The sequence below is a fragment of the Trichomonascus vanleenenianus genome (assembly GCF_965637985.1).
Source record: "Trichomonascus vanleenenianus strain CLIB 3782 genome assembly, contig: TRVA0_003S, whole genome shotgun sequence".
Classification (NCBI taxonomy): domain Eukaryota; kingdom Fungi; phylum Ascomycota; class Dipodascomycetes; order Dipodascales; family Trichomonascaceae; genus Blastobotrys; species Blastobotrys vanleenenianus.
In genome coordinates, this window is record NW_027481884.1 from 160968 (window position 1) to 176049 (window position 15082).

Sequence of the window (15082 nt, forward strand, 5' to 3'; positions counted from 1 at the left end):
GGCACCGAGGAGATCGGCGCAAAATGAGGGCATCCGGGTCGATCTCGCAGAGAAGACTGAAAAATCGGCTCGTGAGGTAAACTGGGGGAGGAAAATATATAAAAGGTCAGGCTATGAACCATGAATCCTGGTGAAACGTCCTTTTCCCTTTCCTTCATCAATTGGCGGCCGCCGTTGCCTGTTCAAAAGGTCTCCATATATTCCATCACATTAAACGATACTCTATTTAAAATGCCAGAGGGGATTTTCTACCAGACGACCGATGCCGAGCAGGTTATGATCCAATTGGCAAAACGGCTGCCTCAAGATAAACTTGACGAACTTCTAGCGCTCTACTGCCATGGCAACTTTGGTAACATTGACCATAATCCAGATGCCTTGCGTCTCGTGCGAGCATGTGCTCGCCGCCTGGGTCTGCCATTCAACCGCGATCGAGCTTATCATCTGTGGAAAAGTATTTACCGGCGATCGGACATTTCGCGCCAACAGTTCATTCTTCGCATCCAATACGAAGAGTGCAGAGTGTTTGGCTCAAATCAGCTCGCTGAAATGCTACGATATCGACGATAAACGACTTTACGACTTTACGATTTTGCTACGACTACTTTTTCTTTCTCGTTATGCGTATTGCCGGACCTAATATTTAATACCTATTGGTAAACGAAGCCCAACAACCCCTTTCCCCCTGCAGCACCTCCACCCATGATATTAATACCAGCCCGGAGGTTCGGTGCCGTAATAGATTATTTTTCCTGATTCCCCAGATCGAGTTTGTGTCGTGCTCACTACCATTCCTACTGTATTAGGTACTATGTTTATTGTTGCCTTGATCGAAGCTACGATATTCTTGTACACTGTATTGGTGCAACGTAAATGATCGAAGCTACTACGGGCTTTTCTTGTATTGGTTAATCATCCAAGCTACGGTCTCTCGTACTGTGTAAATGATCGAAGCTATAGGAGGGCGAGAAGACAGCTAGACAGAGCAATATCTGGCAAATTGGCAGCTTTAAGCTGTCGTGTGGCAGCAAGAAGGCTCAATCGGAAGTGTGTGTATATATGATTCCTTCCGCTGTCCTTCACTGTACAGTTGGCTGAACTCCAATTACACCTGTCTGTGGTAATTGCCAAATTAACAGCTTGGTTCTTTAGTCCAGGGAGTAACTAAATGCTCTTGTATGTCTATATTTCACGATAACATTCAGTGATCGTTTTTTTTTTGTGGTTTCCTGGTGTTTCCTACCGTAGGTAGTCTGTTATGATATAGTATGTTAAAAGTGCGACCTAATACTCAGTAGTTCAATATCAAAATATCTTAAAGCTCAAGTGTAGTTCAATTGGCAGATGACCCTCACTAGAAATGCACATAGCACGTCTCCTTTGAGACAAAGATTAACCACTAGCCATATTATTCTCAAATAACCATCTTGTGAAACGCAACTGTCATTCTGTCTGTATTCTCACCCTCCTCTAGCTTCTGTCATTTACGTAGACGAGTATCTTTTTGATAGAGCAGTACCTTCTTGATAGACCGATGCCTTTTTGATAGAGCAGATGAACGGATCCTAGTGGCCATTTATATTCAACTTCGGCCATAACACATTTTCAGCTCTAAATATACGGTTTAATTTCCAATCAATTTGCCAAAATCTATTCTATAATTGTAAGGAGTATACCCCAATTAAACTTTACTCTTGCTGGATTACGCTATACTTGTCCCCTTAACACCATACCGTATGGCAATAGAACCGACCCCAGTGAATGATGCCCCCCATCCCCCAAGTCGCAATTAACGCGGATTCAGCCAATAATAGCTCAACAGTTACTAAGAAGGTCGCCTAAGTACCTGGGCAGGCGGTAGTCCCCCGCAACAGGCAGTCCGGTCGCTTTCTCCGCATTATCGGAGTGCACCTCCGACCGTTACAACCACTTTTTCCAACCAACCATATCGAGCATAATGGAGCCTATGGAGAGCCCTGGATCGAAGCGAAAGAGGCAAGTCGGTAAGAAGAATGGGCTCCCCGAAGAGTTCACCAGCTCGTGGTCTCTGAACCCGCCAGCCAAGAAGCAGAAGGCCGCCAACACCCCGGGGCCTTCCTTTGGGGCCGGCACATCAGCCAGGGTCCACCCTAAGGCGCCGCTCTACCCATCAATCAAGCCTGCTCCGTCTCCGGTAGTCGGTCAGAACCAAGCATCGCAAGTGAATGTTGCTAGTGATGTGCGAATGGTCCCCAAGGCTCTCAAGGCGTGCCGGTCATGCCGTAAGAGCAAGATCAAGTGTGAAAGTAAAGACGGCATGAAGTGCAAGCGGTGCCTGGAGCAGAACATTGAATGTGTCTTTGAAGTGAAGGTCCCCACGACACAGGGCACTCCAGATACCCAGTGGATGTCTACTGTCGAGTCTCGACTTGATCGGTTCGGTTCTACACTGGATGTCATTCTGGGACTGCTTACGAACCAGGGTCGGGCTTCGAGCCCTCTGCAGAATGCCTATGGATACTCTCCTCCTCAGGCGGCGTTATCTGATAGTCCAAGCAGTCAAGACCTTCCTGCAATAACGCAACCGCCAATGAATCATCATCACCAGCACATCACCGAGGATAATCCGACCTACTTGGGTCAGCAGCAGCAGCAGCAACAGCACCAGAAACAGCTTCACTCTCCCCCTATGGGGGTGTATGCGCATTCCGGACGGAGTTCTCCAAGTCAAGACTTTCTCCGGTTCTTATCGCCGAGCGAAGAGCAGACGATTGCTGAGATGTCGACGATGCCTCACGAAGTGGCGAGGAGGCAGCAGTACCATGAGCGCGATTCTATGGAACAAGAACAGCAACAGGCTTATCTGGGAATCGACCCCATTAGCAAGCTGTTGGCTGAGTTCCAGCATGGGCAGGCCTCTGAACAGGAGATTCAACTGCGAGAGGCGTCTTCAAGCGACAGCATCAAGTCCATCACTTTTGACCAGGCAAGACAGTTATTCCAATTTTTCCACGAAAAGATCTCGCCGCACCTGTTTGGCTTCCCAATTTCGCATAAAGCCCTTCACAAGGTGTGGAACACGTCTCCCATACTGGTAGCTGCCATTTGCACTGTCGCTGCAATCCATCATTCCGAGCTTAATGTGTATTTTGACGATCTGCGTAAAGAGCTTGAGGCACTGTCAAAGGACGTTATGTTCAAGCCCATGGGATCGGAGTCGGAGGCCATCGATACCATTATTGCCCTGTGCGTCGCAGGCTTTTGGCTGCCTAACAGTTACATGCTTACTGCGGTGGCCCTGCGCATTGCTCAGAATATTGGTCTTCCCGCGCCGCAAGCAAACTTTAAGGATCGCTGGTCGATGGAGAATCTAGACATGCTCGAGGACGGGGAAAAGGATAGACTAAGGCTGTGGTACCTGCTATACATTCTAGATGGCCACCAGAGCCTGACATACAACCAAGTGCCGTCCATTGGGTACGACGATCCAGCTGTACTCAAGAGCAGAAACTACCTACTGGCTGGTAAGAAGGGCAACGAGCTGGCCATTGAACAGCAGAAGCAGGAGCAGAGACAGGAGAATGGCGGGCTTAATACCTCTGATTTAATATCGGACATGCGGCTTGTTTCGCAGGTCGAGTTCAACCAGGCCGTCAAGTGCATTTTCGACGGCCGAGGGTGGGATATTCTGCGCCCTTCGTCGATTGGCATCCCGTGGCAAACTAACATTGAGCTTGACAAGTGGATGGTGTCGTGGGCGTGCTTGCTCACTCCAACAGCGGGTGCCATGGGGTCCTGGCCGTCGAAAAGCACGCTTATCCATTATAACTTCGCCAAGATGCACATCAACTCCCGGGCAATTAGAGATCTCCAGGCCAACAACCGCCACGGCAACCTCAAAGACGTTGTTATTTCGAGCCGCGGCGGGCTCACTCACGGCGACGTGTCTGCGTCTGACAATATAGCCGTGTCTGCTGCGCAGAATGTGCTTAAACTGTCTACTACGGACAAAGACATTCTATCAGCACTGCAATATGTTCCTATTCATATTCATATGATGCTGTACTACGCTGCGCTGTTGTTGTTGCATTCGTTGTCGGAGGGAAACAAGAAGTCGGACCCTGGAAGCAAACGGGCGGCTCTTGCTCTCGTGCGAAGATTGCGAACGGCCATGATCAACTGCGGCACGAAAAGAAACCACTTGATTGGGCAGATTACGGATGGCCTTGAGAGGGCTATTAGTGACAAGACACTGGAGCTTCAGGAACACTATCAGATTTCGGAGCTCATTGATGGCCCGGAGGAATATGGCGAGGGGCGCACTCCAATCGCTGCATGGCCGGGTAGTGTCGCGTCCCATTCTCGGCCTTGACCTATTTATTATTATGTCTACTAATGTGTACGTACCTTCTTCTATTTCTTGATACTTTCGGAGTGGGGCCGTAAGGGGTTCAGCTCCCCTGAATTGTATTACCGTAATCATTGAATAAGGTGTTGCAAATTCCAGCGCCTTTTTGGCTATTTTCTCTGTACAGCAGTACAATAGTGATAGTAGTTGGCCAAGTCTATAGATTGGCTAGATGGAGTCACTGTTCGGCCTAGGTCAACTCTGTGGCTATTTCATCCAGATAGTAACTATCCGACTTAGACCAATTCTGTAGATTTATTATTAATTGACTGTATTGTCTAGATTTGTTATCAATCGACTATCTTGTATAGATATCACCGATAAAGTGGTTAGATGTTAGTAATTGTCCGATGTTGGCCGAGCCTGTAGATTGGCTGGTTGAAAATCGCCGGGATATGCTCCAACGATATGCCAGAGACCTCCGGATAGCAATAATAGATACCAATGTAGGCAGCCAGAGTAATAATAGCGTAGCCTGAGAAAGTCGCAAATACAGATTTCTCGGCAAAAGTAAGAAAAGTCAGTGAGACCAGCGTATTGGTCACCCAGTTTGTACTCGATACCATCATGGATCCGACCGACCGCACATTCAGAGGCAGGAACTCAACTGCCTGCCACGGCACGTTCCCCATAGCAGATGAGTACGAAGCTATATACACAAACGTTGACGCAACGACGATGGAGGCACCACCGGACTCAAACGCCCAGCCAGTGACAAACAATGCGACGACCATAATCCAGACGGTTGAGAGCAGGAGCGTTCGTCTCCCGAGCCGGTCCACGTAGAGCACCGGGACAAAGGAGAATGCAAAGTTCGTGCACGCCACGATCATGCTGACCAAAAGAGGGTCCTCGAACCCGATCGTTTTGAAGATCGTCGGTGAGTAGTACATGAACACGTTGATGCCGCAAAGCTGCTGAGCCGCCATGAGCCCACAGGCGACAATGAGCGCCCTGAGGTTAGACTTTACCGTGAACAGCCATCGTAGTCGGTTGTGTCCGTGGGACTCCTGTTCGGCTCTGTCTGACTGCTCAGAAACCAGTGCCTGGATGTCCGAGAACTTTATATCTGGGTACAGTTTCGCCAGGGCCTCTTCTGCCTGGTCAGTGTGTCCGTGGTTGATCAGCCATCGCGGACTCTCAGGAATGAAGGCTGCACAGAGCAGGAAGATAGCCGGGGGCACAGCGCTAATAGCCAGCATCCACCTCCAGCCCGAAGCTACGGACTGGAATACTAGCCCGCTAGCATAGGCGACGACCTGGCCGCCGGTGGTGCACACCGAGTTCAGCGTGACGAGCTTGCCTCGGTGTCGAGGCGGAGCGACCTCTGCAATGTACACCGGTACGCTAGTGCTAGCGCCGCCAATTGACATCCCCGCTAGGAGTCTTCCAACCACAAGAGTCGTGTAGTCTCTGGCGAATGCCATGACCAACGCTGAAACAACAAAGCTGAAGCAAGACGCCGTGATGACGCCCTTACGGCCAATTCTGTCGCCAAATATGCCCGCGGCGATGGATCCCAGCAGGGCCCCCACGGACGTAATGGACGTCACGACCTCTTTTTCTACTGTGCTAAGATCGTGTCCAAGGTCTTCTCCTATTAGTAGCAGCAGGCCAGATACGATGGCCGAGTCGTAGCCAAACATGAGCCCTCCGATACACGAGCAGCCTACGATTAGCAGGGTGTAGAGAGACAGGCTTCCATCGTGGCTGTATTCTTCTTCCTCGCCGTCGTCCTGACTACCCCCAGGAAGCAGTCTATCTTCAGCGCGATTCTCTAGTACTTCATTCATTGAAGTTGTCTACTGGTTTATTCATTTGGTCTGTGAAGATTAGCGACCGGCTGGATATGTCGGCATATGTAGTACCGGCTAACCCCACACATAGCGGTAACCGCAGAATACCAGCTTTAACAATATTAATTGTGGGCTAGTCAAGTTCAAAGTTTACTATATAATCCTTCAAAGTATTTATTCGATATACTTTTGTGCGTGGGCCTTCCAGGCCATAATTTCGATTAGTCCTACTACCTGTACTGCCCTTGCGACGCGAGGTGGGGGCAGCTGTAACCGGAGAAGCTGCCCCCTGTAACGGCTTGTAACCGGGGGTGACACATGTTGCTGGGGGCGGTACCCCTGTTACTGGAGGTGATGCCCCTGTTACGAGAGGGCATTGAGTACCACAGTGAATATCTATTTGGTTTACTCAGATTCCAAGGCGATTCCACTAGTCATTTTGATTTAGCGCACTATTTGTTCATCTCTCATTGGATATCATAGACGCACTTCATAGGGTAATTTGAGTATCTACTTCATATAGTTTTTACTCCGATTCCAAAGCGATTCCACTGTAGCATTGATTGGTATCGGGAGGTGATGCATCTGTTGCCGGAGGAGATGCCCTTGTAACGGGAGGTGGTGCACCCCCGTAACGGGAAGCTAATTTTATCGGGAGTCCCTGTAACGGAGGAGGTAGATTAAATGTACTAAATGGAGCTCTAATAAAGTATTCGAAGGGAGCTCCTGGAGCGTCACTTCGACACTTCTATACAAACGTGACGCAATTGAAACTCTCCGCGCAGCGGAGCCCCAGGGGGGTTTGGGGGGACTGGTCCCCCCAAGTGACGCTCCATCATTGGTAACTCTGTAGCAGGAAACTCGTTGATGTCAGAGGTGGTGGTCCTGTAACGGGAGATGGTGCAACGGGCGGAGTGGCAGTTACAGCCGTGCGATGGGTGGGTCTTCACCCCCAACGGTGACGTGTGGTGAAGGGCACACACACTTGACACGACCAATGTCCAGAAGGTCCAACACGCCGACGCCGATTCTGCCCATGTCCAGCGGCGACCTTGGCACGGCGCACTCGCTATCGCCCTTCCGCGCCGCAATGAGGCCGCAGAACAAGCTGGCGCGAATGGTCAGGCGCATATTCCGCCCGCCGACCCTCGACTTTGAGACGGCGGTGTGGGAGATGTTCTACCTCATTGTCGCCCCACGGCGCGTCTACAAGAGCCTATACTACCGCAAACAGACGAAGAACACATGGGCGCGGGACGACCCGTCCTTCTTCATCCTGTTTGCCCTGCTGCTGACAGCATCGGCCGTCGCCTGGGGGCTCGCGTACTCACCCGGAGTGCTCTCCATCCTCAAGCTCATCCTGTATATGGTGGTCGTGGACTTCTTTGCGGTGGGAATACTTGTTGCCACAGCAGGGTGGCTCTTTGCCAACCGGTTCCTCAAGCAGAAGCGCGGCAGCATTGGCGGCGAGGGCGAGCTTGAGTGGGCGTACTGCTTCGACGTGCACTGCAATTCGTTTTTGGCGATATGGGTCTGTCTCTACGTGGTCCAATTCGTCATGTTGCCTCTGCTGACCCGGGCCAATTGGCTTTCCCTCTTTGTCGGCAACACGCTGTACCTCGTTGCTCTCTCGTACTACTTCTACATCACCTTCCTCGGGTACTCTAACATGCCCTTTCTGGAGCATACAGAATTGTTGCTCTTCCCAGTGGGAGTGCTGGGTGTGCTGTACCTGTTGAGTCTGTTTGGGTTCAACATTGCCCGGACCATGGTCGGGCTCTACTTTGCATAGCATCTTTATGTGTATATTTACGATAGACTAATTGGGGGGAAGGAGGGGGTTAGCTGAAGTGGAAAATGCCCCTGTATCGCCCTGCCTGGGTCTGCCATTGGTTGTTGCCGTGGAACACTAGTCGCACCGCCTGGTCTGGCGGCTGGCGGAACACGATTTCCAGCCGGCCCGTCTCCGTCGAACACTCGACCTGGTACTTCTTGTCGCTCAGTTCCTCCATTGAGTTGTAGCTGAGCTTGCCCTCATAGTGCCCGTCGGCGACGATTGAAATTGACCCTGTGCCGTGGATCGGCGTCTCCAACAGACTTAACTATATTTTCTCGCTAATTAACAATGTACTATATACCGCCAAAAAAAAACACGCTTACCTCCATCGAGGCTATGCCGAACACCGAGCACCGCAGTGTCACCGTGGCATCGCTCGAATGCGCGAAACTTGTTTCTGGGCTCGCACTGGCCATTATTGAGCACTGGCCACTAGGGAGTTTGGCGGTGGTGTCCATTCCTCCTGGGGGCCATTGCAGTTAAGCCAGAGTTAACTTAGTCAAGTTCTCCGATCACCGAACCACCCCCACCAATTTACCAGTGAAGATATTCCTCGAGCTCCCGTAGTTTGAATTAATCTCCGCGTAGCAGGGGGATTGAGGGGACTAGTGCCCCCAATTACAGTAGAGATTGTAGTACTGTGAAGCGGAGCCCCACTATTTGCTACTGAGTTGACTGTTAGGATATATCCTACGGTGGAAATGATGTTCTCTCAGGGGGCAAATCACGATCTACTCTATATATGATTTACTCTACCCTTCTTGTTTTGCCCTTAATTGCTTAAATGTCCTCAACCGAAATAGCCGGTGTTTGCCAAAATCCACCAATCCAATTCGTGAGATGTCCAGATATTAACTGCCTTGACCATTCAGTATAGATAATCCATTCTACCAGTAACCAGTCCCAGTACCAATAGCCAATACCGGTACCAGTATCAAATTCCACTACCAGTAATTAGTCCACTACCAATAGCCAACTCTAAGCGGAGAATCAGCGATCAATATTTCAACATACTTGTTTTGCGGAATAGCGAACTTCGAAGTCGTTAATTGCTGGATTGGTGATTGAATCACGAGCGCTTTAGAAACGCCTTATTTTTAGCCAAAGCTTGTCTTTTTCTGCCTGTCAGGGTCAAGTTTTATCAATGGCGTATCGTCAGAAAGATATCCCTCAGTCAATTGGCGACCGGAGGGCCCATCGTCCGGACTAGGCGCAGGCGAGTCCTCAGCGGTCACCGGGAGAGCATCAATGCGTGACTGAATTTGCAAAAACAACTCAAACGCATTGCTCGCAGTAATCATGGCCGGCGCAGTCAATATCTCCCGCAGTTCCGAAGACCAAAAGCTGGGATAGTTCCAAAACTTGTCAACCCACGCGTCTACACAACGCATTGTGAGCTTGACAATTACTCTCAGCACGTTGTCCCAGTCGAGCTTTTTAATATGAACCATTTGCAGGAGGCATTTATTTACGTAGGCCTTGACCTCGACTTGTGAAGTGGGAGTATTGTGGTGAATCGTTAGCAACTCAACTAATCTAGACGCCACCACTTCGTCGGACAAGGTCTGGGCGTACTTAAAGAAAAAGTTTTCCAGGTCTTGAATAGACTCGAGCATTGGGTGGTGGCGAAACCGAGCAATGCGCCGAATGGCCCGGTCAAACACTTCTGGCGCATTCATGGCAAAGTACCAATTGCAATACAGCGTCCCCATGGCGTTTTCGTAGTCCTTCGCTTCGAGGGTCCGCAGCTTGGATATAAGCGATTGAACTCGCTTACACTTAATTTTTTCAAACAATCGTTCTTCAGTAGGCTTTTGTGGTGTTGAATGGTGCTGTCCGCATGTGAAATAGTCATCTTTGGAGTATAACGGAACGCTCTCCATGAACATGTCAGAGTTTAGCAGTAGCCTCCCGTGGTAGCTAAAAGACCATATACTTTTAAATGCTCGTTCTAGATCTTGCAGCACCTGGTCCTCTGGAGCGCCGTAGAATAATTCGTCAACAATGCCAAAGTTCACCTTCTCTTCAATGTCGATGCCAACAATTGCGCCGTCCTTTAGCCTGCTGAAGCTCGATACTGGCTGAGGCGTTGCAATGACTGGATATTCATTTGAATTGTCATAATTGTATGGATTATACATCTTTTGGCAAACATTGGCACTTCTATGGTTGACAGCCACATCAAAGAAAGAAAATCAAAGGGATTATATATCCATCTAATGAGCAAATGACCCCCCCTCTCCATCGGCCTTAATAAAAACGCAAAATTTGATAAATCAATAAAAAGCAAGGCTTTATCAATTATTGCGTTTGCTGGTGTATTGGCGAACTTGCCATGTATGATAAGCGAAACTTTGTCAAAAAACGGGCCACTATGGAGAAAGCAGAATTCTGTGCCTGCATCTCAACGGTTTTGAACTGTCATCTCGCGGGGTAAATCCGTAGCAATCGGAGCAACATGGAAGTCTATTTTGATATGACAGAAAGAGCTGTCGTTGATTACAGGCATTTAATCAACGAGGAAAATATATTCTGATGACCGAGGTAGCACCGCTAGTTAGAGGGATGAATGATCGGTTTTGCTAGCTGCATTTCAGAGGTGTCAGAAGTCTCTAAATTTTTAACCAATCTTCTAATTGAATTCTCAATTCCGCCAAGGGCATGAAGTTCACCATCAATTCATATAATACCGGTAGCGCAAGGAATCCTGGTATAAACTACAAAAATACGGATATTTAGTTAATCGCGATTGGAGCAAACTGTGATCATACTGATAGTACCGCAATATGATAGCACAGGATGTCATAGTACTGGTATAGCTACCTGGTACCGGTACTGTAAAACACTAGGGGGTCACACACCCTCCGCGAAGCGGAGCCACGGGGGTCTGGGGGCTGGTCCCCAGGATAACTAGGGCAGCATAAATGAAACTGCAAAATACATACCATCTTTCTTGGCAATTGCCTACCCAAAAGTACGATGAATGCAGCATGTATGTGGTACATTATACGGTACCGGGTAATACCTTAGTACTGGGCGAGAATAATTTAAAAAGCATTGCAAGATGCAATAGAAGATTTAGGAATTTAAAAGAATTGTACAATCCAAGGGAATAGAAGATTCAGGAATATCATAGCTATACGCAATGGAATGGCGCAAGGTTAGCAATACCCTGAGCCTACGAGTTCCTCTTGTTTCGTCATGTCTAAGTGATTTTCTCCTACAAAGCCATTATACATATTACCATAAAAGCCCTACAAATAGGAGTTATATTAATCCTCGCTTAAAACGACGCAATTTCAAGCTGTTTTACAACATATTTTAACGGATTGGTAGCCTTTACCCAACAATAAGCCTATTTTTCAAGATTGCTATCTATTGATCCACGCTATGCAATTCAAACCTAGCAACTATAAATACGAATCTAGAAACTTCCCTAAACATCTAATTATTTCAACCAGGTCATAGCTGGAGACCACTACACCAGCCGCGTACCAGTAGAGACCCTGGGGTAACGAGAAAGTGGTAGTGGCGGCGGTGGGGGTTGGGACTGCGTGGACCACCCCTTTCGATTTAACGACCGCCCAATTCGCTGGTTAGAGAAGACCGAATTGTGCTAGGAAAAGCTGGGAATTACGAGCAATGGAGGGATGGCAGGAGGTATGGGTATTTGGATTGTTACATGTGTTATAAATCTAACAATTTACAGGTCTCTCGGATTCCTAATGCGATTCCGACGCGTAAGGACCCGATGCCAGTATCGAACATCATTGCGCGGTGCTTCGACTCGACGCAGAGCCTGCTATGGTGCGGCGACGACCAGGGCCGCATAGCCTCATACTTCAATGCCGGACACGGCCTGGCACGGTACACGAGCTTCGTCGCTCAGGGGAACGGCATCAGCGGCATTCTCACCAACCCGGCCGGGGTGATCACGACCAGCGCCCAGTCGGTGCGGCTCCACAACCGGCGTGGCGTCTTGAAGCACAAGGTCGAAGACACGTCACTCGCGCACGTAAACGCCGTGGCGTTTGCCGCCAAAGGGACCACCGACATTGTCGTCGGCGGGAACCAGAAGGAGCTGGTGCGCATCAACATTGACCGGGGCACTGTGGCGGCGCGGGTGCCCCACGACGGGCACGTCACCAACATGTGCCGCGGCAGCACCATGCTCGGGGTAGGCCTCGCCAGCGGATCGATTGAGGTCGTTGATCCAACGACACTCAAGTCGGTGCGCCGGTTCGTTGCCCACCAAGGCGCCATCTCGGACATGGACTGCCGGGACAACATCGTAGTCACTTGTGGATTCTCGCGGCGTAAGAATGGCGAGTACGTGTCCGATCCTATGGTGAATATATACGATATTCGGGCTATGAAGCCGCTTCCGCCAATTGCGTTTCCGGCCGGAGCAGCGTTTGTCAGGATGCACCCCAAGCTCTCGACGTGCTGCATTGTAGCCTCACAGAGCGGCCAGGTGCAGTTTTTGGACATCGCCAACCCGGCAAATGTCCAATTGTACCAGTCGGCGATTACCTCGCTGCTTAGCGGGCTGGAAATCTCGTCTACTGGCGACTTTATGGCCCTCACTGACACTGATGGATTTGTACAGCTGTGGAGCACAGAGACGGCTGCCACCCCGCAGTTTACTGAGTACCCTGTTCCTATGGAGTTTCCTACGGTGCAGGACGCTGGTTACGTTTTGGACGACGTCAATGACCCACAGGTCCCGCTATCGTCAGTCGGTATGCCGTACTACAAGGAGGAGCTGCTTTCATCGTGGTCCGACCCGTCCTACGTGTTTGAAGTGGGCATGCCGCCCGCAAAAATTGACCAGGACGTTATGAACAACTTGAAGGTGCTGGAGGGCGTGCGGTATGCCCCGAATACCAAGAAGATGCCGCGCAACTTGGCGCAAAAGTACACTTATATGGGCACGCAGCGCCGGTCCAGCGTGACTCTGCCCAAGTTTATCAGCGAGAAGGAGCGAACTGGAGAAGTGGAGGACCAGTCGACGCTCTTTTCAGAGAAAGTAAAGGCCGGAAAGATCCCCAAAGTATACCGCAAGCTGGAAATCCAGTACTCCAAGTTTGGTATCAGCGACTTTGACTTTGATTTCTTCAACAGCACGGAGTATTCCGGCCTCGAAACGCAGCTCTCAAGCTCGTACTGTAACTCATTGCTACAGCTATACCGATTTTCACCGCTTTTTTACAATTTCGCGGTCAATTCAGTTGCAAAGTACAACAACGACGGTCCGAGCCTACTGAGCGAGATGGGCCTGATGTTTGATATGATCTACAAGGCGAACGGGAAGCACTGTCGCGCGGGTAACTTTGTCAAGACGCTGAGTGCGCTAAAGGAGGCGCGAGATCTGGGGCTCGTTTATGACGATGTATCGTCTACCAAGCCCGTTAGTGACGGCGTGCTTGCCCAGTATCTCGTGCGGTTCCTTATGGCTCGCATTGAAAAGGACGAGCTTGCTATGAACGGTGGAGACGAGAACCAGTGCCAGTTTCGCAAGCTTGCTGGCATCCAGATGAGCTCTACTATGAAGAGCCTTGTGTGTGGCGCCGAGTACCAGTCGCAGAGGGTCGACTATACGATCGAGCTGCAGCGCCCCCCATCGCCAGAAGGGGGTCGCTCCGGGTTCATTGACACTCTGCAGAAGAACCTTGAGAAGTGGAACCAAACGAGAGGCTACTGCCAGGCGTGCCGCAAGTACCAGGCCGTTGGCATGCTCTCCACAGTGCGCAAACTACCTCAGCTCCTGAACCTCTCAATTCCACTAGAAAAGGTTACCGAGCTTGACCGCAAAGCATGGCGGTCCAACAACTGGCCGGCAGTTGCTTTTGGCGTCCAGACTCAGCGCGGGAAGCTGACTATCGTCCCCGAGAACAAGATGAACCAGTATGGCACCGACCGGTACCGGCTCAACGGCATTGTTTGTGAGATTGCCAACCGTGGCGACGAGGATAACCACCTGGTGTGCCTCACCCGTGTCGACACTGGCAAATGGTACCTGTTTAACGACTTCCTGGTCAAGCAAATCAGCGAGGAGGAGGCACTGGACTTCTCCATGCCATGGAAGACTCCCGTCTTGCTACTCTACCAGAAGGACACAAAGACTTCATTCGATTACGAGTCGTGGAAACAGCATATGGACACTTCGCTTTTGTACGAGGACCGGTTCATTGCCGGCCAGCGCGAAGGGTTCAAGAAGGAGTACGAGCTGCTGACCCGCGAAGAAGCACCTACCCCTGGCACGCTGGTCGCCATGGACGCCGAGTTCGTTATGCTCCACGAAGAAGAGACGGAAATTAGGTCGGACGGATCCAAATCGATGCTGGTGCCCACGCTGCTGTCGCTGGCGCGGGTCTCGGTGCTTCGCGGCGAAGGCCCCCGCAAAGGCGTGGCATTCATCGACGACTATATTGCGACGACAGACCCTATTGTCGATTACCTGACGAGCTTCTCGGGTATAGAAGACGGAGATCTGGACCCTCAGCGGTCGCACAAGGGCCTGGTCTCGCTGGAAACCTCCTACAAGAAGCTGTGGCTACTGCTCAATATGGGATGCGTCTTCATTGGCCATGGGCTCCATAACGACTTCCGAACCATCAACATCCGCGTCCCCAAGTCCCAGGTAATCGACACTTTGGAAATATTCTACCTCAAGTCGCGCCAGAGAAAGCTGTCGCTAAAGTTCCTGGCATGGTACTTGCTCGACGAGAGCGTGCAGACTGGCAACCACGACAGTATAGAAGACGCCCAGACTGCACTCAGCCTCTACGACAAGTACATCGAGCTTGCCAAGACGGGCGACTTTATCCAGACGCTGGAACGGGTCTACGACGAGGGACGCAAGTACAACTTCAAGCCCCCGGGCTTCGAGGGTACTCCCGCCGCGCTGGCGACTACCCCCCTGCGGCCCTCTGGACCTCAGTCCATCTCGCGTGTCGCCAGCGGCACGAGCATTTCACGAACGTTGTTTAATGAATAAGTGTGTGATCCGCGCTCCATCATGTCAATTGATGATTTTATACCAGGCATTGGTCTGCAAAT

At 50.4% G+C, this 15082-nt stretch overlaps 6 protein-coding genes across 6 annotated transcripts; 3 read left to right on the plus strand and 3 right to left on the minus strand.

Moving 5' to 3' along the window:
* Positions 1-1957: 1957 nt before the first annotated feature.
* Positions 1958-4351, plus strand: TRVA0_003S01618 (uncharacterized protein; the record flags this gene model as incomplete). Its single annotated transcript, XM_076682453.1, has 1 exon — positions 1958-4351. The coding sequence occupies one exon, from the start codon at positions 1958-1960 to the stop codon at positions 4349-4351; it is 2394 nt and encodes a 797-aa protein (XP_076543236.1).
* Positions 4352-4716: 365 nt separating this feature from the next.
* Positions 4717-6180, minus strand: ITR1 (myo-inositol transporter 1; the record flags this gene model as incomplete). Its single annotated transcript, XM_076682454.1, has 1 exon — positions 4717-6180. The coding sequence occupies one exon, from the start codon at positions 6178-6180 to the stop codon at positions 4717-4719; it is 1464 nt and encodes a 487-aa protein (XP_076543237.1).
* Positions 6181-7180: 1000 nt separating this feature from the next.
* GMH1 (Gmh1p) lies at positions 7181-7975 on the plus strand (the record flags this gene model as incomplete). Its single annotated transcript, XM_076682455.1, has 1 exon — positions 7181-7975. One exon carries the CDS (start codon positions 7181-7183, stop codon positions 7973-7975), a length of 795 nt encoding a protein of 264 aa, XP_076543238.1.
* Positions 7976-8024: 49 nt separating this feature from the next.
* Positions 8025-8349, minus strand: TRVA0_003S01684 (uncharacterized protein; the record flags this gene model as incomplete). The annotated part of the gene is made up of 2 exons (XM_076682456.1): positions 8025-8285; positions 8344-8349. The coding sequence occupies 2 exons, from the start codon at positions 8347-8349 to the stop codon at positions 8025-8027; spliced, it is 267 nt and encodes an 88-aa protein (XP_076543239.1).
* Positions 8350-9117: 768 nt separating this feature from the next.
* TRVA0_003S01706 (uncharacterized protein) lies at positions 9118-10161 on the minus strand (the record flags this gene model as incomplete). Its single annotated transcript, XM_076682457.1, has 1 exon — positions 9118-10161. One exon carries the CDS (start codon positions 10159-10161, stop codon positions 9118-9120), a length of 1044 nt encoding a protein of 347 aa, XP_076543240.1.
* Positions 10162-11662: 1501 nt separating this feature from the next.
* PAN2 (poly(A)-specific ribonuclease) lies at positions 11663-15020 on the plus strand (the record flags this gene model as incomplete). The annotated part of the gene is made up of 2 exons (XM_076682458.1): positions 11663-11680; positions 11730-15020. The coding sequence occupies 2 exons, from the start codon at positions 11663-11665 to the stop codon at positions 15018-15020; spliced, it is 3309 nt and encodes a 1102-aa protein (XP_076543241.1).
* Positions 15021-15082: the final 62 nt, after the last annotated feature.